The sequence below is a fragment of the Cynocephalus volans genome, chromosome 5 (genome assembly GCF_027409185.1).
Source record: "Cynocephalus volans isolate mCynVol1 chromosome 5, mCynVol1.pri, whole genome shotgun sequence".
In the NCBI taxonomy this organism is placed as follows: domain Eukaryota; kingdom Metazoa; phylum Chordata; class Mammalia; order Dermoptera; family Cynocephalidae; genus Cynocephalus; species Cynocephalus volans.
Window position 1 is genome coordinate 81011847 of NC_084464.1, and position 20436 is coordinate 81032282.

General features: G+C 32.4%; 1 protein-coding gene across 7 annotated transcripts in view; it reads left to right on the forward strand.

Moving 5' to 3' along the window:
- Positions 1-20436, forward strand: part of MYO6 (myosin VI) — a 129536-nt gene that overhangs the window by 64678 nt on the left and 44422 nt on the right. For all 7 annotated transcript variants that reach the window (XR_010023548.1, XM_063096146.1, XM_063096148.1 and 4 more), the window contains exons 5-13: positions 135-264; positions 1895-2000; positions 3583-3638; positions 6502-6599; positions 7238-7402; positions 9423-9503; positions 12408-12588; positions 17586-17730; positions 19498-19655. Coding sequence is in view for 6 of the 7 variants with exons in the window: in XM_063096146.1 (XP_062952216.1) it covers positions 135-264; positions 1895-2000; positions 3583-3638; positions 6502-6599; positions 7238-7402; positions 9423-9503; positions 12408-12588; positions 17586-17730; positions 19498-19655 (1120 nt within the window). In the remaining variant the exon portion in view is untranslated. The remainder of the gene's footprint in view (positions 1-134; positions 265-1894; positions 2001-3582; positions 3639-6501; positions 6600-7237; positions 7403-9422; positions 9504-12407; positions 12589-17585; positions 17731-19497; positions 19656-20436) is intronic.

Consider the following 20436-nt stretch of genomic DNA (forward strand, 5'->3'; position numbering starts at 1 on the left):
AGATTTGGGAGTCCTGGTTATATAGAGAATTGAAGGTACCCATTTGCTGTTTTTTATTTCCCTCCTATGAGCCTCATTTACCTTGAAATGAAAACAGTAATTGGGAAATTTATGTTTATGCTTTTCCTGTTTAGACGTATGTCGCCAATATTCTGATTGCGGTGAACCCATACTTTGACATACCTAAAATATATTCCTCAGAAACAATAAAGTCATATCAAGGAAAATCTCTTGGGACAATGCCACCTCACGTCTTTGCAATTGGTAAGTGATTCAATTGTATTTAATTATCTTTCCTTATATTGTACAGACTTTCTCAGTTTTTCTTTTGGATTAATGAAAGATACCATGAGTTGAAGGTATATTTTGAAGGACCTGTATGCCTCTTGGGTGTATCAACATTGTTAGGAGCACACAGGGTGGGGAAGAATTCTTTTGCAGCCAACTCACGGGGCAGTCATATGTCATTATCTTTGTTAAATGCCAGTGTCCTGTTAGGTGTGTCTGCTCAGTTGAAAGTTGGAATAATACAAGCTGACCTAATGGTACTTTTTGACTCATCATGATTGGTTTCATTTTAATAGTGTCCTCTTTCATAGTTGTGAGTCCCAGTCCTTCCTCTCCTACTCAGGTCATCACTTGTGAGTGTGTTACTTGGGCTAGACTTGAGCTGTAAGAGCAGACTTTTTTGGTGCACTGTCTTGCATCAGGGCTTTATAAAATTAAAGGTTTGAAGGTGATATAGTATATGCGTCATATTGCAGAGGAATCTGTGTGGGCAGACAGTAGTGTTTGTCTTTGCTTTTCTCAGTCTCTCTCTCATCTTGAAGATCTCCAGCTCTGAGACACAAAGAGACAGAGCTATTTGATCAGAATTAGCAATTCTACCCTGCCCCAACCAAGTACAGAGATGTTAACTAACCCTTTGCATATGGACATAACCAGAAGCTAAATGACATATTTTGGTGATGGTTCTTAGTGCAGTCTGTTTCTCTTTGGGCTTTCTTTTATGCTTGTGGTTTGGCCTAACCGTGCTTCACTTCCAGATTTGGTTGACCTATGTTCTCTGTACTACTAGGCAGAGTAAATCTATCAGCCAAGTCAGGTGCAGCAGCAGATTTACTTTTAGTTCTAAGAAGCTCTGATGGGCATTGGTATGTTCTCTATCAGCCTGCAAAATGGTACATAGTCCTTAGAACCTAAATATGAGCAAACTCGTCACTGGAGAGAAGTTACATGTTTAAAATGTAAATAAATCAGCTTTTATTTTTAGCCCTTTACTGCTAAAAAAGTGTTTAGAATCATTCTATAAAATCATTCAACCCATGGAACTGGTTGCTGATAAATTGGACAAAGGGATGGGTGTACTCTTGCATATGGTTTGTAGTATGTCCTTAGAGTAAAAGCCATTTGTATGGGTAGCGCATGCTTGAGGTGGGAAGTAGTTGTCTTATAGAGCCAATTGGTCAGGGACTAATTTTGAATTAAAATTTTGGTTGCCAGATTTCTTAATTGGAAGCTTGTTACTTCTTGCTTTTCATTGGGGATGTCATTAGTTGTGCATAGTGAGCGTTTTTTTTATCCCTCTGCAGATCTGCTCTGGTATTAGGGAGAGTTGAGCTATAGCTCCTAATATGGTGACATTCTAGCATTAACTTAAGTGTTGTTTATTTGGATTTCATATCACTTATCTATTAGGATAGTAAGACAGAACATTGAAAGTAAATACTTTTAGAAATGTTTCCAACACTTTTGAATGATTTTATTTTAAAATTTCATTAACAGTAAATACACAATTATGATTTCTTTAGGAGCAAGTGCTCCTAAAGTGAATTTTCTGTCATTTAATAACTTTAATAGATTGTTCATCATTAATGTGTTATTCTGACTCTAGCTGATAAGGCTTTTCGAGATATGAAGGTGCTCAAGATGAGTCAGTCTATCATTGTGTCTGGAGAGTCAGGAGCTGGCAAAACAGAAAATACAAAATTTGTTCTAAGGTGAGTATTCAGCTAACCTGAAATATTTTGCCTTTTTTTTTGTGGTAAAAAATGCATAACATAAAGTTTGCCAACTTAACACCATTAAATTGTATATTTAGAAGTAGTTAAGTATATTCACACTGTTATGCTGCCAACCTCCAGAACTTTTCATGTTTCAAAACTGAGGATGTTCCATACTTATTAAACAACTCTCTATTTCCCCACTCTTCCCAGCCCCTGGCAACCATGATTCTACTTCCTGTTTCTATGAATTTAACTACTCCAGACACCTCATATAAGTAGAATTGTACAGTAATATCTGTCTTTTTATGTCTGGTTTATTTCATTTAGCTCAATTTAAGAGTCATCCATATTGTAGTATATGTCAGAATTCCCTAACCAGTACTGCTTAGGCAAAGGAAATCTAGGAATGTTCCTTCAAAATCCCAACATCTGCATTCTGTTCTCAATATTTCTGCTGCTATTAGCATGGTTGGAACCATTTTTTTTGCCTTAAGCTTATGACAGTTGGCCTCCTTACTTCTGTCTCCCCACACCCCTAGTATAGCCCCTTTGCTGCCGTCAAATTAAACTCTCTACACTTTTTTAGAATAGTAGCATTTTAAAAATGGAAGGAACCATGGCACACCTAGTTTAGTTCCTTTAATTTACATACCCAGGGAGGTTAAATCTAGTGGTGTAGCTTCACCATACTGCTAGTATGAGCATATTCTGAATTTTCACCAGTGTTGTTTTCACTGTAGTACAGTTCTTAGTTGACTACTGCATGGTGGGACTCTTTTTGAAATTTTGCTATTTGTTATGTAATGTGTATGCTATTCAGAGTTACTTATATAAAACCAATTGAAGAGTTTGTTAATAGCTGTTACGTATATGCAATTCTGGTTAAACAAATGCTTCCCAATACTCTTGACATTCTAAGAGGTTCAGTTTTGTATTCTTTCTCTCTTGTATGTAATAGTCATATCGTGAATCTGTGGTTGATACATGAAAATGAACAAAAAGTTAAGGAACTGTAAACTTACAACGTAAACTTGTACTGTAAGTTAAAGATTGCTCTTTGTTTTGAAATATGCTGGGCAAAATAGTTGTTCCATTGTATTTTATCCTTCAGTGTAACAACATGAAGAATGATAACTTCCCAGCTCTGCAGTGGCAGAGTGCCTTATTTTCTGTACCCATAAGGATTGAATTAATAGTCTACCACAAAAGACTTTGAAATCTCATGTAGTTGATGAATATTCCCATGTGAAATGTGATATATTTAAAACCAGACTGTTGGTTGGAATCAAAATATTCCCCAAAACAGTTTTTTTTAAAAAAATGCTAATTTAGATGTTAAAGGCAAACTAAATAGAATTTTAGATAAATTTAAAAGCTTTTAAAATTTTTTATTATACATACATGTGGCTGTAACAGAATAGTTGCATTTAAATGTTATTTTTAAAACAAACAATTATATTGATGATCTAGGTTTCAGTTTTACGTATATTAAATGATGTGAAAATTATAAATATTATTATATATTATATGCAATATTATTGTCACCCTTTTTTTTTTTATCTTATATTTTAAATAGATACCTGACTGAATCCTATGGAACAGGTCAAGATATTGATGATAGGATTGTTGAAGGTATTGTTAATTTTTATTTTCTATTGTTAGTCATGTACTGAAATTAACTTGTGAGAATCCTTTAGGTGGTCTGGAATGTTGTTCTCCTCGAAATGTGAGACACTCTCTCCTACAAATCTTTGCTCAGATATTTTCTTCCCATTTACTTTATATCTTTTGTCTGTCCCCTCACTTCCATTACATGTAAGCACTGAGAAGGCAGGGATTTTTGGTTTGTATTCTGAACCCCTAGAATAATGCTTATGTAGCATAAATATCTGTTGAATGAATGAAAGAAATACAGGAAGTTCTTTGGCTGTTTGTTTCATGGATCTTTATTTTGTAAAGAAGGAAAGAGGAGGAAGGGTTATTTGGTATTAAGGTGCTTTTTTTGTGGAAATTATTTTAACAAGAGTACACTTCGAAGACGAGAGTTTGAAAATTGGTTTCCTTAAGCTATCTGTGCTGCATGCTCCTTAGAACATCATCTTGTAGCTCAGTGTGGAGACTGCTGGTCTAGGCTACCATCATGCTGAATCTACACCCCCTTCCTGCATCACACACTCCTATCTGGTCTCCCCACTTATATTTCTGCTTCTCCTTAATTCAGTCTCTGTTTGGAAGTTGAAGTGATCTCTTTTGCTTTAAATTTTCTAATAGCTTCTTATTGTTCTCAAGATAAAGCCCTAAATCCATATCATCACCTGTGGTCTGGCTCCTGCCTTTTCTGGTCTAATCGTGAGTCATGTCGCCTCTGACTCCTCATTGCTTTTTTGTCTTGTTGGTTTCCTTGTGTTTTAAGCCTCTCTGGATACTTTTTCTCCTTCCCTCTTCTTCACTTTCCCCTGCTAAGTTCTCAGTAAGGATTTAAATAATGACAATGATATTAACGTATGTGGTATGTATTGAGCATTGTCTGATTTTCTTAAAATCTGTTATTTAGATCTTCACAGAATAATGTATTTTATCCCTGTTTTAAAGATGAGAAAATGAGGCGGTAGTAGTAGTTTAAGTTGCCAGAGATCATATCACTTGTGGAACTGAGATACAAACCTAGACAGCTCAACCACATGCTACACTAAATGCATATCTTAACTCTCTTTTGACATTTTAAAGAAATATTTTAGTTGAACAAAAATTTGTTAGAGGCCTTCTATGTTCATGCATTTTGCTATGCAAATAATTGCATTTTTTCACAATTATGTAAATATGCAGGTAGATGAATCTAAATACTTTAATAAGCATTTTAAAAGTTGTGCATCAATAAAGTTTTTCATGTTTTTCAATATAAATAATATTCTAGTTTTATTTATACTTCTTTCTGTAGTGTTATGACACACCCTGATGTGGGGATTTCATAAGTAATGCTTTATTCACAGTAGAATACCTTACTTTAGTGAGGGAATCACCCTTAAAAATTGAATGAATCAATCAAAAAGAACAAATTATGGGTTAACTCAATAAAAGACTAATTAGTATTCTGATTTGTTTAGTTGTGGTGCAAACTTACTTGAGAAATGGATATATGTCTAGTTTCTTTCATGGTAATGTGCTGTGCAGTGTGTAGTGTATTATAATTGAGAAAAGTTGGAAAGAATTATTCCAAATGTTTCTATACCCCTTTAATGGAGAATAGAAGATGTAACTGGAAGGCCATAGAATCTTTCAATGCCATCCTTAATGGAAGTTTGCTTTGTGGGTTTTGGAATGAGTATATTTTTAATAGCATTAAGATGATTTTCTGATGGAGAGGTTCTTATGCTACTTTGGGATATTTTATTTGTGTTAAATTCTTCAGCAAAAACTAGTAGATCATAAGGAAGGGAGTTAGGGAGATCTGTAACTGAGTCCCCCTTTTGTCAACAGCCGGTTATGTGACCTTCTGAGAGTCGGTTGACCTTGTTGCCCCAGTTTTTTTGCTCATCTGAAAAGTGAGAGATAAATGCTAACATTTCTTTTAGTTTTAATCTGCTATTTGTTTTGGCAAGTGAAATGGCTGGGGAATGATCTTAAAAAGGGTTTTGAGGCTAGTTTAGCTTTCTACTGTGGATAGAATAAGAGAAATGAACTTTAAAAGGCCTCATAAGAAATATTGTAACAATAAACATTATGAAGCAATTTGAGGTTAGTGGTGTAGAATATATGAGTAAGATTAACATATTTGCCATGTTTATAGTTGAGACTTTGGTAAGTACAAGAATATACCAGTAACCCTTATCTAGTCATGGTGTGTGTGTGTGTGTGCGTGTGTGTGTGTGTGTGTGTGTGTTTATAAAATAACAATTAAATGTTACATATGTCCATTGGGATTTTAAAAACTATTATTCTGAGAGCCTTTTTGAAATAATTCTGTAAACTTGTTTTTTTAGGTTATTCTATAAACTCTTAATTTGTTAAATTTTATTGGATGTGCATGTAAAAATGTTAAATTTGGAGGTTATGTTAATATATAAAATATCTTAGAAAAGTAAGTAAAATAAGAACTTTCTTGCCTGTATTTTGTGACAAGAGGTTTGCTGTTTTATCTGTTATAATTAGTACTCTTTTAGGACTGATGTAAAATCCTTTGTTAAACCCTTAAAATTCTTAGGGAGTAATTTTTAAAGTTGAGTTATAAATTTTGCAACCTAGTGACTTTTACAATTTAGTCTGTCTAATAACATTTACATCTCTTGCACTTGAACAGTACTTGAACATAGTGGGTAGTCAATAGATATTTGTAGAATTTGACATTACATATGAATTTCTTCACATTAATATTTTTGAGAATATTTTTTAGCGATATACATATTTAATAACAAATGGAGACATGCTGTGTGTATTGTTTTGTAGTTTTCCTTTATGCTAATTTTTTGATGGAATATTTTCGTTTTTTTCTCAATAGCTAATCCACTCTTGGAAGCCTTTGGAAATGCAAAGACTGTTCGCAACAATAATAGCAGTCGATTTGGAAAATTTGTAGAAATACATTTCAATGAAAAGGTGAGTGAGAGTGAGTTTGGGGATGATATGTTTGAGGGAGTATTTGAAAAAAAATCCAAGGGTCTTAGTAGAATTGGTGCTGTACTTGAACTTAAAGTAAACCCCTTTAAGTTTCTGTGTTACTTTAGGTGGTTAGGAGAATATATACATTCACTGTGACTATCCAAAAGCTCCTTTACAATTTATAACCCAAATATTGGATTTGACTTCAACATTGAGTATTACAGATATCCAGGTTTTTTTTGTTTGTGTTTTTGGCTGCTGGCCGGTATGGGATCCGAACCCTTGACGTTGGTGTTATAACACTGAGCTCTAGCCAACTGAGCTGACTAGCCAGCCTTGTAAGACATTTTAGCACCTTCATTCAGGTACAGTGTAAAGTCAGTTTTGATTCTGTGAAGGCTCAAAACTTAGAAGGTTCTAGATGGAGACTTAATGAGTATGTTTAAAATGAAGGATGACCTCTATAAATACTCTAAGCCTACATTTAGTTATTTGGTTTTTTCCCCTATATTTGATGAATATTTTATTACCTATTTGATAGACAAATGTTAATTAGAAAAGATAAATAACATTGGTAAGTTATACTTTAAGATTTTAAATGCAACAATGTGTTTTCTTTCTGTTTTTTTTTTTAGAATTCAGTTGTTGGAGGATTTGTTTCACATTATCTTCTAGAGAAATCTAGGATCTGTGTTCAAGGCAAAGAGGAAAGGAATTATCATATCTTTTATAGGTTGTGTGCTGGTGCTTCTGAAGATATTAGGGAAAAACTTCATTTGAGCTCCCCAGATAATTTTCGGGTAGGTTGGAGGAAGAGAAATTTTGTACAATTTTTGCAAATTGGATTGCCTTCAACCTTAAAACTTATTTTAGTGGATTTTATTATCTAGTTGTATGTGTATATAGCTTACATTAAATCAAGTATAATGGGTTAGAATGAGCGCTGTATTGAGGAGATCTTTAATCAGGTTTATTGCTGAATTTACTCTGTGAGGAGCTATGTAATGGGACAGATAGAAAGATAGTTGTTAAACCCTATGTTAATTTATAGTCAATTAGAAATTTATAATTGTTCTGTAATACCAGCTTTAAAGTTACCTTTGACTTATAAGAAAGTTTGACCACTGAATTAGTATTAATAAGGGACACATGATTATATTCCTTAATTCAGTTCAATAACAAATATTTATTGCTTGTCCATGGTTGCCAGGCATTGTGCCAGGATCAAAAAGATAAATAAGACATAGTTTCTACTCCAGATTAACTTAGAATGTGGTGTACACACACACAGAGTCTGACTCATATGTTAAATGATAAGAAAGAGATGCATAAAATGCTGTGGCAGCCTGGGCATTGTGGAAAGGCTGATTGGAAGTATTGATTGCTTGATGAAAATCCTGAAGGATTTTCAGGTGTTAACTAGATGAAGGAAGATGCAAAGGATATGCCTGGTAGATGCAAAAAGATGAGCAAACAAAGGGAAGAAACATCTTAAAGGGTACATCAGAGATCCTTGATTATAAAGAAAGCTTGGATAGAATAAGAGTGGATGGCAGAATAGTAATAGCTTTCTAATTATAGAAAAGTTGGAAGAAATAAGGATCTTTCCTAGATTTTAATATTAAGTCCAACTGTCCAAAAGCTAAGTATTTGACAAAACAGTTGGGGTGGGAGATAAAGTACTTGCTAGCAAAGAAAACATTTGTTTTGGCTCCATATGTTTAAGCTACTGCTATCTAAGTAAAAGAAGTCTTTTTTGAAACAATCAATTGAAAATGCTTACCAGCATTATCTTCTTTTATTTTTTCCCAAAAATTCTAGGGTAGAAGGAACACTCTTTGTATATCATTGTCTGGTTTTACTGTATTTTAGTATTTCAATATAGTGGAGGGAAAATGATAGATATATTGATCATTTAAAATATTGATTACTCCCATTTCATTTAAATTTACTATATATTTTTTCTTGGTATACATAGGGTGTGGTATATTTAATTCTGGAATCAATGCCACTGGTACAATGGAATTATAGTGACCTGATTTAAGAGAAGCTGAGATGTTTTAAAAATTTTTCTGTCCTGTTCTTTGTGTACTTCCTTCCTGACCCCCTCATAAATGTGGGAAGTAGACTCTCCTTGAAACCAATATATTGTTTTCTTCTCAACTGCTCTTCTTATTATATGTTTTGAAAGCACTTAGCTTTTAAAACGCTTCTGGGAAGCAAAGTAAATCATTGAGAAAAGAAAAGCTGAAGTTATTTCATCCATAAAGCAATTATTATTATTTTTGTATAGTCACTGTTAACTGTCAGTAAATGTAAAGGACATGTTTTGAAGAACTGAATCTAGAAATAAGAAATTAAGAAAATCAAGGTTAATATTTCTATTTAGAATTTAAAATATTATTTGAAATATTAAACCATATGTGGGTACTTACTTGAGACTTTTCATAGAAGGAAGATGATTTTCATTATTATTTGTAGTACTTATTTTATGGACTATATTTTTAAAAAAGATTTAACACTTAGAAGATGTAAAATTGCTATCCTTTAAAAATAGGACACTTTTATGGTATTTTTATTTTATTCATTTTATTTAATATACTTTCAAGAATTAGGATTTTTAATATTCATCTCTGGTTTAGTAGGAATAAAATGTTTATAAAATATAGAAATATTGATTTTAATTGAGTAATTAAACAATACGCAAGTTACATTTAGAAATTCTTTACTGTTAGCACTATTTGATAAGTTGTGTTTTCTTTTGTGTTATTTCCCTGTGAATCATATATGTTAATTTTATTTTAAATTTCTTTGTCATAGTATTTAAACCGAGGCTGCACTAGGTACTTTGCTAACAAAGATACTGACAAACAGATTTTACAGAACCGCAAAAGTCCTGAGGTATAGTAGACTTTTTTGTTTTTTACTAAAATCTTTAATGTAAAAAAAGTCATGCTGAAAGATACACTTTTTATTTTGGAGCCCAAATATGATTTATTACTTTTAGGCTTATACTTTAAAAACTAGGTATTCCTCCAAGTCTGTCTCCCAGTTGGTATCTACAGAAGCAATAGGTTCTGCTTCTTCTTGGTTGAGCGTCAGTGTACTGCTCTACTCTTGTTCTTTTTCCAAGTATGAAACTATTAAATTGACTAAGAATCATCCTAATGTAGCATTTTTGAAACTTACCATATTACCCATTGAGATTAAGTATAAATATGTCTTTTATAATTTGTTGTCTACTTGAAGGCTGAAGTAAGCTTTGAAGTAAACAATAGATTAAGCATTCTTCTGAAGGGATGCTTATATATTATTGTATTTTTTAAAAAACAGCATATTTCTGTAATAAGTTTTGTATATTGATCTTATTAAATTATTATAATATTTTAAAAAGTAATTAGATATACCATTATTTTAAAAACATTATATCTTTAAAAATCTGCAACCCTTATAAGTTTTAATATGCAATGTTTAAATAATAAGTGGTATTAAGTTGTGTTTATTCAACGGGCTTAAATTATGAAATACTAAGTCAGGATTAATTATAGATACTAGTTAATATTTCCTTTATTAATTTTATTAAAAGATTTATATTGAGTATTTAATCAAACAAGTTTTTATTATAGTTAGTTTTTAATGCTCCGTTTGTGAGCCAGGTATTTTTGACTCCTTTCACAAAATAGGTAAGATGAATTATGTGAATTATAAAAATATATTTTTATAAAAGAGCAGAAAGCAAATATAAGTTCTCATTATTTCAAATTCTAAGCAGATGAGTCTGCAGTTAATTTTTGTTTAATTTGACATTTTATATATCATTTTAGACACAGATGTCTGAATTATAAATCATAAACTTTGTTACAGCCATGGTTGAAACTTTAAGAAACAATATTAATATTTATTATAGTATCTTTCTTTGTCTTGATAATATTTTTATAAGAGATCATCAAAATATAGAGGTTGTATTTTTTTCACTAAGATAATGGAGACATTCCCTAGTGGGACACTGCACCTGTTTTAAAGGGAAAAAAAGAATGTATATTTGATCTTTTGGCATAGAAAAATCTGAGTAGAGAGCAAAGAAAACTGGAGTTTCCTCTCCAAAGATTAAATGCACTCTTTCTGATCCTAGGGTCAGTATACTTTGTCAGAAATCTTATTCACATTATCGAATGTGTATGTGTGTATATATGTAGGTAAACAATGGATTAATATGTTTAAATTACTTTTTATTTCTTCTTTATCAGGAGGATGAGGTGATCATTTTGACTGATTAAACCCTTCGCCTAATTCCATTTGAATGTCTTTAAGTTGTGTGCAATATTTAGGAGAATGCAGTATTTTTAGTCTTCCATACAACAAATATGTTTATTCACATTTAATTAGAAACAGTTTTTAAATTAAGCAGGCATTCAATTGCAAGACTAAAAATTCTGCACGATATATGTTTTCTGTTAACTTTGGCTGCATGTGATTGTTTTCATTGGTTGTCATTATCTAGTCATTTTCCAGAAATTTCACATGCACATAATTGAACATTTTAAAGAATTTTGTGGAAAGACAACTGCAACTTTAGCTGGGAAGCAGTCGTTCTGGGAGAAAAAACATCTCCTAGAGGCATTTTTAATTGCCAGTTAATTCTGATGCTGTTTCTTTTTTTTTTTTTTTTTTGCCCTTTTTGTGAACGGTAAGGGGATCGCAACCCTTGGCTTGGTGTCGCCCGCACCACGCTCAGCCAGTGAGCGCACCGGCCATCCCTATGTAGGATCCGAACCTGCGCAGCGGGAGTGCCGCCGCGCCCCCAGCGCCTCACGCTCCCACCACGTGGTCAGCCCCTGATGCTGTTTCTTAATGTTTAACTTTACTTCTTAATTTTCAAGTTCTGGAAAATTTCTAGTCCAATCTTTTTGTGTTCAGTAACTTTTATGTTCCTTTTCCTAATTTCTGCAGGCCTTTCTTTTTCCCCTTTTCTGAGTTTTGTTATAAGTTCTAACAAATGAATACTTCAGATGCAAGTTTGTTTAGGAAATAAAACAAATTTTCTCATATTTTTCTGAAATGTTTTAAGTCAGTGCATAAATTCTTAAAGTAAGCATAATGCTTACTAATATATAGTTTACCTCATAAATACTTATACAGAAAGGTTAAAAAATAATTCTCAGGCCATGAAAATTGTATCAGCCTGTCCACTATTTACTATTTAGTATTGGTGTGGTTAGAGGCAGTTAACCTAAAGGAGTACCATGCTAATTGTCAGATTTAAATTTTTATTACAGTTTTTTAACCTGTTTTTTTTTTTTTTTGCTTTATTTTTATCTGACAAATAAAGATTGTATCTATTTATACAACACATTGGAGTACAATGTAATGTTTTGATATATGTATACATGGTGGAATAATTAAGTGAAATTAATTAACATATTAATCACTACCTTAGTTCTTTTTGATCTGTAGATGTTGATTTGCTTCAACACTGATATTCCCCCCTTTTTTGCTCAGTTTACATCTATATCTAAGATCCTAGCTTTAGAATTAAAATTATAACTTAATTGGAAAAATCTCATTCCATTTTTTTAACTGAAATTTTTAATAATTGTAGATTCACATGTAGTTGTGAGAAATAGAGATCCTGTATGTACTTTACCTAGTTTATTCAGTTTTTGAATGTGTTAGAATACTAAAGTTTTTCCACTGACAAATTTTATTTTTGCATGTTTATATAGCACATTATTAGATCTGGTATAGTAATTTTATTCTACTTAAGTAATGTAAAGATCAGATAATTGATGTTATCTTATTTTGTAGTGTCTTAAGGCAGGTTCCTTGAAAGATCCTCTGTTAGATGACCACGGAGATTTTATTAGAATGTGTACAGCCATGAAAAAAATTGGTTTGGATGATGAAGAAAAGCTTGATCTGTTCCGGGTAGTAGCTGGTGTCCTGCACCTTGGAAATATTGATTTTGAGGAAGCCGGCAGCACTTCAGGTTGTTTGTTTGTTTGTTTGTTTGTTTGTTTGTTTGTTTGTTTGTTTTTAAGAGGAGTAAAATTAGAATTTCTGTCATTTCTTTGTCATATGAAAATTGAATTTGTTTGTTATGAGTAGGTTTGTTGAGATTTCTGGAATATACTGCGTTACCTTGTGAATCTCACAAATTAAGGGATGCTCTGTCATCAGTCATTGTGGGTTCTGTTTTGAACAAATCAGTGATGTTGATAAGGAGTAAACTTCTCATTTTTGAAAGATAAGTAACTCTATCAGGGCCATATTTAGTTAAATTTTCTGACTGATATTATTCTTTCCTAATAGGTGAATAGATTAATTCTCTGTCACCTATTAAGGTATTTTTGAAAATTTTCTGGTTCATTGATCTAAACTTGGATCAGGTAATTAGGGCAATTTAATACACAAAAGCCCATAAACTTCATTAATGAGAAATGAAAATAAATTAAAATTTTTATTTTTATGCAAATTGAAAGAGTATTTAAATGCCTGATGATAGCAACTTTCCAACTCTAGAGTCTCAGTCTCTACATGAACAGTTAGACTGCGTAATTCTAAATTTGATCTGTAAATACAGGGATTGGCAAACAATGAACCAAATCTGGCCCACTGCGTGTTTTTATAAATTGTTATTGGAACATAGCCACACCCATTCATTTATGTATTGTCTATGCCAGCTTTCATGTTACTGTGGCAGAGTTGAGTAGTTGTGACAGAGACTTTATGTTCTGCAAAGACCAAAATATTTACTAGTTGGTCCTTTAGAAAAAAAGTTTGTCAATCCCTGCATTATTTTGCAGTCTTATACCAAGGAGAATTAAGAAAAACCTAAAGCACCATTAATAAAACAGTCAATACCATGGGCTTTTGTGTCAGATCCCAAACATTCTCTGAGCTTTGGTTTCTTCATTGCAAAATGAAATAATCCATGAGAAATGCTTTTAAAGTATAGTACCTAGCAATAGTATGCATATAGGGTAGGGCCAAAAGAGGGAGGAAAAGAATATTTAGTGAAAAAATGTGTCTGCTATGTCCGAGACCCTTCATATTTTGTATCTTGTCATAAACATCGTAATCATAAACATTGTAAAAATAAGGAAGTAGGGAATATTATCTCCATTTTATAGACGTGGAACCTGTGCAGAAGTTAAGTAACCTATGTGGTCATTAATGAAGTTGTAGATGTGAGAACCAGGTTCTGCCCACATCTGGCTAAATTAGGAGCTTGTGATAATTGTCCATCATTGCCCCCGGGCTACTGAGCCTCATGATCTGTGAACAAGCAGACTAAAATAGGCAGTTTTAATGACTTTCAGATTTAATGTTCTGTGATGCTATGAAGTCAGTAACATGAGATGTAGCATGCTCTTGAACCAGACTGCTTCCCCATATATTCTCTTCCTGTGTGACCTTGGGCAAGGAACTTAACCTTTCTATGTCTCAGTTCCCTCACTTTAAACTGGGGAGAATAATAGTCCCTACCTCATGTTGTGAAGAGGAAGAAATGAATTAAATATTTGTAAAATAATTTGAATACTTGTATCTGGCACATAGTAATCACTGTAAATGCTTTAAATAAGTAAAATAAAAATACAGATTACTTCCAGTTTAAAATGAAAAGAAAAAATCAAGCAAAATTAGGTATGTTTTTAGTGTACGTTAAAGTTTTTTAATTAGTTTTTTGGAAATTTATTTTTAAAATATAATGAGTATTAGCTTACATTCCATTTGCTTCTAGCATTGTTATACCAAAGGAATATGTAAGAGATTCTAAGTAACACACAGAAAAGATCTTAAGTCTACGATATTTAGTACGCACTTTGGAATGTTGCTAGAAGTGATAGGAGCACTTTCACACCTCTTAGAATATGCAGATATATACAGAGTGTCATAAATGTTGTGTGATCCAGTTAATTTAACAGTATGAAATGGTCAAAAGGTACTTAGCACATATTTGCATTGTCTCTTATTTTTCTTCTCAAACTTCCTTCTGTTGAAAATGAGCAGAAAGCAGGGAAGATTGGAATGAGGCAGTAGATCAAGAGATTGAATAAGCCAGATTATTTTAATTTTAGTAGCTAAGATTTTATTATATTAATCTTCATCTTTCCTATGGCTCTTCCTGTAGATCCTAATAGTTTCTAATTAGAATTGATTTTTTTCCAATTTTGGCATGTTCTAGTAATTTGAAAAAAATTCAGTATTTTTATAATTATTTTATTGGAATGTTATTCTCCAGTAAATGCGTATAAGATTCAACTGTCATAAAAACATTTTTAGCATGATGGAAATGCAGGAAATATCTGTTGGGATTTCCTATGTTTTTAAAATTTCACATACCAAAAAAACACCAACAAAACATGTTGTTATAACAAATTTAAAAAATGAAGTTTTTTTTGGAAAGGCAGTGACATGAAAATCTTACATTATTTTATAGTTTTTTTTTATGACTTTGGTTTTTGTGTTATTTTTAAGTAGCATTTCTTATCTTAGCCTTTCATATGTAAGTAACTTTGTAATATAGTAAAAAAAGAGAAATATTTAAATGAATTCATGAATTATTGATGATCAGTTTTTTGAGTTACATAGTTTTAGATTATGTGTATGTATGTAGAGCCTAGACATGAGCAGTAAGCTCATATTCACAGAATTAAACGTTAAATGTATTCTGAAAGTATTTCCTCTTTTCATTTTTTTGGTAACAGCTTTATTGAGATACACTTCACATACCATACAATTCACCCATTTGAATAGTACAGTTCACTGGTTTCCAGTATATTCAGAGTTGTGCAACCATCAACATAATTTTAGAACATTTTAACCACCCCACAGAGAAACCCCATTCCCTTTAGCAATTACTCCTCATTGCCCTTTTCTCTCAACCCTAGGCAGCCACTAATCTACTTTCTATTTTTATAAATTTGCTTATTCTGGGCATTTCATATAAATGGAGTCGTGTAATATGTGGTCTTTTGTGACTGGCTTTCATTTAACATGATGTTTTCAAGGTAAATCTATATTGTAGCATGTAGCAGTACTTCATTGCTTTTTATTGCTGAATAATATTTCATTGTATGGACATACCACATTTGTTCATTCATCAGTTGATACGTTGTTTGGGTTGTTTCTACTTTTTGCCTAATATGAATAATGCTGATAAGGACATTTGTAAACAAATTTTTGTTTGGTTGTTGGTTTTCATTCCCCTTGAGTATATGTTTAGGCGTGGAATTGCTGAGTTGTAACTCTGTTTAATCTTTTGAGGAACTGTCAAGACTGTTTCTCAAAGTAGGTGTACCATTTTGTATTCCCATTAACAGTGTATTACAGTTTCTCTATATCCTCACCAATACTGTCTGTTTGTCTCATACTAGCAATCATAGTGGATGTGACGTGTTTTCTCACTGTGGTATTTATTTGCATTTTCCTGGTGACCTATGATTGAGTATCTTTTCACCTGCTTATTGGCCATTTGTATGTTTTTTTTGGAGAAATGTCTATTTAGAGCCTTTGCCCATTTATTAATTGGGTTGTCTTTTTATTATTGAGTTGTAATAATTCTTTTATATATCCTAGGTACAAATTCCTTATCAGCTATGTAATTTGCAAATGTTTTCTTCCATTCTGTGGGTTATCTTTTCACTTTTTTGATAACGTTTTTTGAAACACAAAAGTTTTTGATTTTGATAAAGTCAAATTTATCTATTCTTTTCTACCGTTGCTTATGCTTTTGGTACCGTATCTAAGAAATGAAGATTTACTTCAAGATCATGAGTATTTTCACCTTTGTTTTCCTGTAAGAATTTAATAGCTTTAACTCTTACATTTAGGTCTTTGGTTAATTTTAAGTTAATTTTTGTACATGGTGTGAGATAGGGGTCCGTCTTCAGTCTTTTGCATGTGGATATCCAGTTGTTCCATTATTGTTAGTTGAAAAAACTATTCTTTCCTCAGTTAATTATCTTGACAACCCCTTATTATTATAAGATCTAATATTTTATATTCTCATATTTGTTTCTGAGACTAGTCTGTTAAATAATTTATTAATTTGTCATAATAAAATTGTCATGATTTTTATGCATTCTTTATAGCTTTGACATTAGATAGTCTTGGAATAAATAATTTATAAACACTAATTTTTGAAAATATTTATAAAATGTTTATTATTTTAATAGTAGTAATAATAAATATAACTATTATCTATATACATATATATAGCTAATCTTTATATAGTATTTGCTCTGTACCAGGTACATTCCAAGCACTTCACGTGTGTAACTGTATTAGTCGTCATAACAGCCATGTTAGGTAGGTACAATTATTATTCCCATTTCATGGATGAAAAAACTGAGCACAGAGAGAATAAGCAGTTTCTTTGAGATCACATAGCTAGTAAGTTGTAGAGCCAGATCAGCCCAGAGACTAAATGCTTTCTATATAATACTTTTAAAAATAGCCTCCAGAAGTAGAAACCTGTAGATAGGATGTACAGGTGAGAGCAACTGCCTCTTCACCCTTGCCCTTCATCCCCAGGCAACATGAGCACACATATGCAGTGTACATACATAACGTATACAGATTAACCCACTAAAGTGCCTTACAACATCTGCACTAAAATTACTCCTTGAAGTTTCCAGGAAACATATGAATTTCAATGATAAGACACTATATTTCTCTAGAGAATCAATGTATTACAAAAGGATTTTAAACTGCCATTAATCTATTTCACTTAAGATAAAAGGGATATAAAAAATGAAGCAGTGGCAGTTTAATATTAACAGGCTGAAAGGATTATACCATGGACTGACGCATGTGATGGTCTCCAGTAGACGGGGATGGCGAAAAAGTGAGGTGGATTTCAGAGTTACAAATAAAACTTGTTTATTACTAGTTTTATGTAACTGAAGTATAATTCGGAAAGATGGGTCATGAAAATCTGGTTTATATAACATTTATCAAATTAAAATATATTTTCATTAGGTGGTTGTAATCTAAAGAATAAATCTACACAATCATTGGAATATTGTGCTGAATTACTGGGTTTGGACCAAGATGACCTTCGTGTAAGTTTAACCACAAGAGTGATGCTGACAACAGCAGGGGGCACCAAAGGAACAGTTATAAAGTAAGTTTCTTAACTCATTGATCTGCAAAAATCCTGCCTTGCAGTTTGTCAGGGAAAAATCTTTTTTTTGAGAACCTGAGATTTAAAGTTGATCTTTGTGCATCATTCATTCATTTTATTATAGTGTTCTAAAACCTGTGCTTGATAGATCAAAATTCTGTGCATCTGACTGCAGCAATACATCATATAAATAAATGGGGATTTGCAAAGCTCTTAAAGTTGTTCCTTGCAGATAGATATTCTGCATGGCACAGGTTTGAAATTAAAAAGGTAAGAGAGAAGTTTACTTTTGTACAAGTATGAAAATAGGAGTTGATTATGTTAGTCAATAGCTGTTTTAGGGAACAGACTATTTTACTTTATAATAGTCATTTTTAATGCAAATGGTGTGTACTGAAACTTCTAAGTAGAACTCACTTTAGCAAAATACTCAGCAAATGGACCTTTCCCTTACCTTTAGGATTTGTCATTTAGAGGAAATTGCAAATGACCAAATAAGGGCCTAGCCAAGATTTTAAAAATTATTAACCAAGAATTTCTAGATTGTGTCTGGGTGTATTTATACCTTTGGCTGAATGTCCTATATTTTATGCATTTTTGTTTTTGGTACTGTAGGATAAAATTGATATTCAAGCTTATCATTCTGAGGCACTGCAAGATCATCAGTTGTGGGGGAAAAAAGTCAGATCCTCTATCCCTTGCTAAAAAAGGCAGGCTGAATGAGCTCTTGTGCCATATTTCAGAAAAATTTTCAACAAATTAAAACAAGAAACATTTTTTTAAAAAGCCACTCAGAAAATTTGCTACCTCTTACACTTTTGGAAATATTGGCAAGGCATGCTTAGCCTGATACTTTGCTAAGCTGATTCCAAATTATTATTATAGAGGAAAACTCAGCAAGGAGTTTGTAGGGCAATGCTCTATAGTTGCTCGGTTCCTTAAAGACATCTCTGGGGCCCAAGGGAAGGCCCATAATGGCACAGGTGGGTGGTCCTCAGGTATTGTTTCCTTTTATGTATTCTATGTGCAGGGTGTTTACATAAAATACACTTCAAGAAAGGATTTCATTGCAGAAAATATAAGTTAGAAAAGCCTTACTTAGAGGGGATTCGAGTGTCAGGCTGACCCAAATGACTTTTAAAGTTAGTTACAAATTTGAACTTTAATGTTGGTGCTCCCATATTGGCCCATGCTTTATTATAGCATTTAGCTTGGTGGTTGGAAATTCTCTTTTACACCAGTCTCTTCTCTCTTCTTGAGGAGAGTGGCTGTGTATCTGCATCTGCAACATCTAATTCTGTTATATTATGTAGTTATTTATATCAAATAATAGAGTTGGACAGTTCAAATTTTAAGATGTGTTTTTCCTAAACAAGGTAAACAAGTCGCCAAACTTTAAAGTTATCCTGAATTAAACACAATATTTTTTGCATTTATAGAAAGTCAAAAGGAAGATTATTCCTCTAAATAACATATATTTCAGCATGTAAAGTGAAGTGTAAATTAAGGTTAAAATGATTTTTTAAGCCTAAAGTTCTTTTACCCAATAATAGATTTTTGATCTAATTTTAGATAGTTCCTCTAGTTCATGTCTTGTAGTTTTCTACTTATCCCCACTTATTTGTGCCTATTCACACATGACCTTTGCATAACTATTTTGTTCTTCACAGTAAATATGTTCAGGTACACTTTGACTTTCGGTATCTGGCATTATTTTCACAATATATTACCATAAAGGATTTTCAATGATATAGTCTTCTTTTATAGGGTACCCCTGAAAGTGGAACAAGCAAACAGCGCTCGTGATGCCTTGGCAAAGACTGTGTATAGCCATCTCTTTGATCATGTGGTAAACAGAGTGAATCAGTGTTTTCCTTTTGAAACATCATCCTATTTTATTGGAGTCCTAGATATTGCTGGTTTTGGTGAGTATAGTTTTTTTTTTTGAGTGTATGTTTGCTTGATATTTTTTCATATTTAAAATTGTTTTTTGGGGGGGGTAAGAGGGGGCAGCTTGCTGGGACAGTGATCAAACCCTGGACCTTAGTGTTATCAACACCATGCTCTAGGAGCTGAACAGCTAGCCCCCAAAATTAAAAAACAAAAAAACTATTTTCCCTTGTGGCACAATGTATTTTCAATTACATGTTCATACCTGTATTTTATCCTATGACTTAAATAGGAAGCTGATGCTTTAAAAAAAAAAAAGGAAAGATTCATGGGGGGTGGGTAGTTTTGATCACACTAATGCTAAAATTGAAACATGTTGATTGAAAACACTATAATTAAAGGTATCTCTATACACTTAAATGAATACAACTAAAAAAGGGTTAAACTCTTAAGTGCTATTAATAAAGATACTACTAAGCTCAATAACTAAAAAATAATAGATAAAGATGATAAAGTCATTTAAACCATTGACTAACATGTAGAGCTGGGTGTAGGATGACCTAACATATAGGCCAACCTCATTGCTATGTGTAAGAATTCATTGCTAGTGTTGTCAGTGAATAGCTATTTCCAGTTAATTTTCCATCAAATCAATAAGATAATCAAGGTAAGTAATTGAGAAGAGTTGTGGAGCTGTTTGACCTGAAATGAAATGGGTCACCAGCGTCTGAATGCCGCTTTGTTCTGAATGACCATGTTGTAAAAATCTTCAAGTACATCTGGTGGGTTTTGTATTAGGCTTAATCAGTGTGGGAA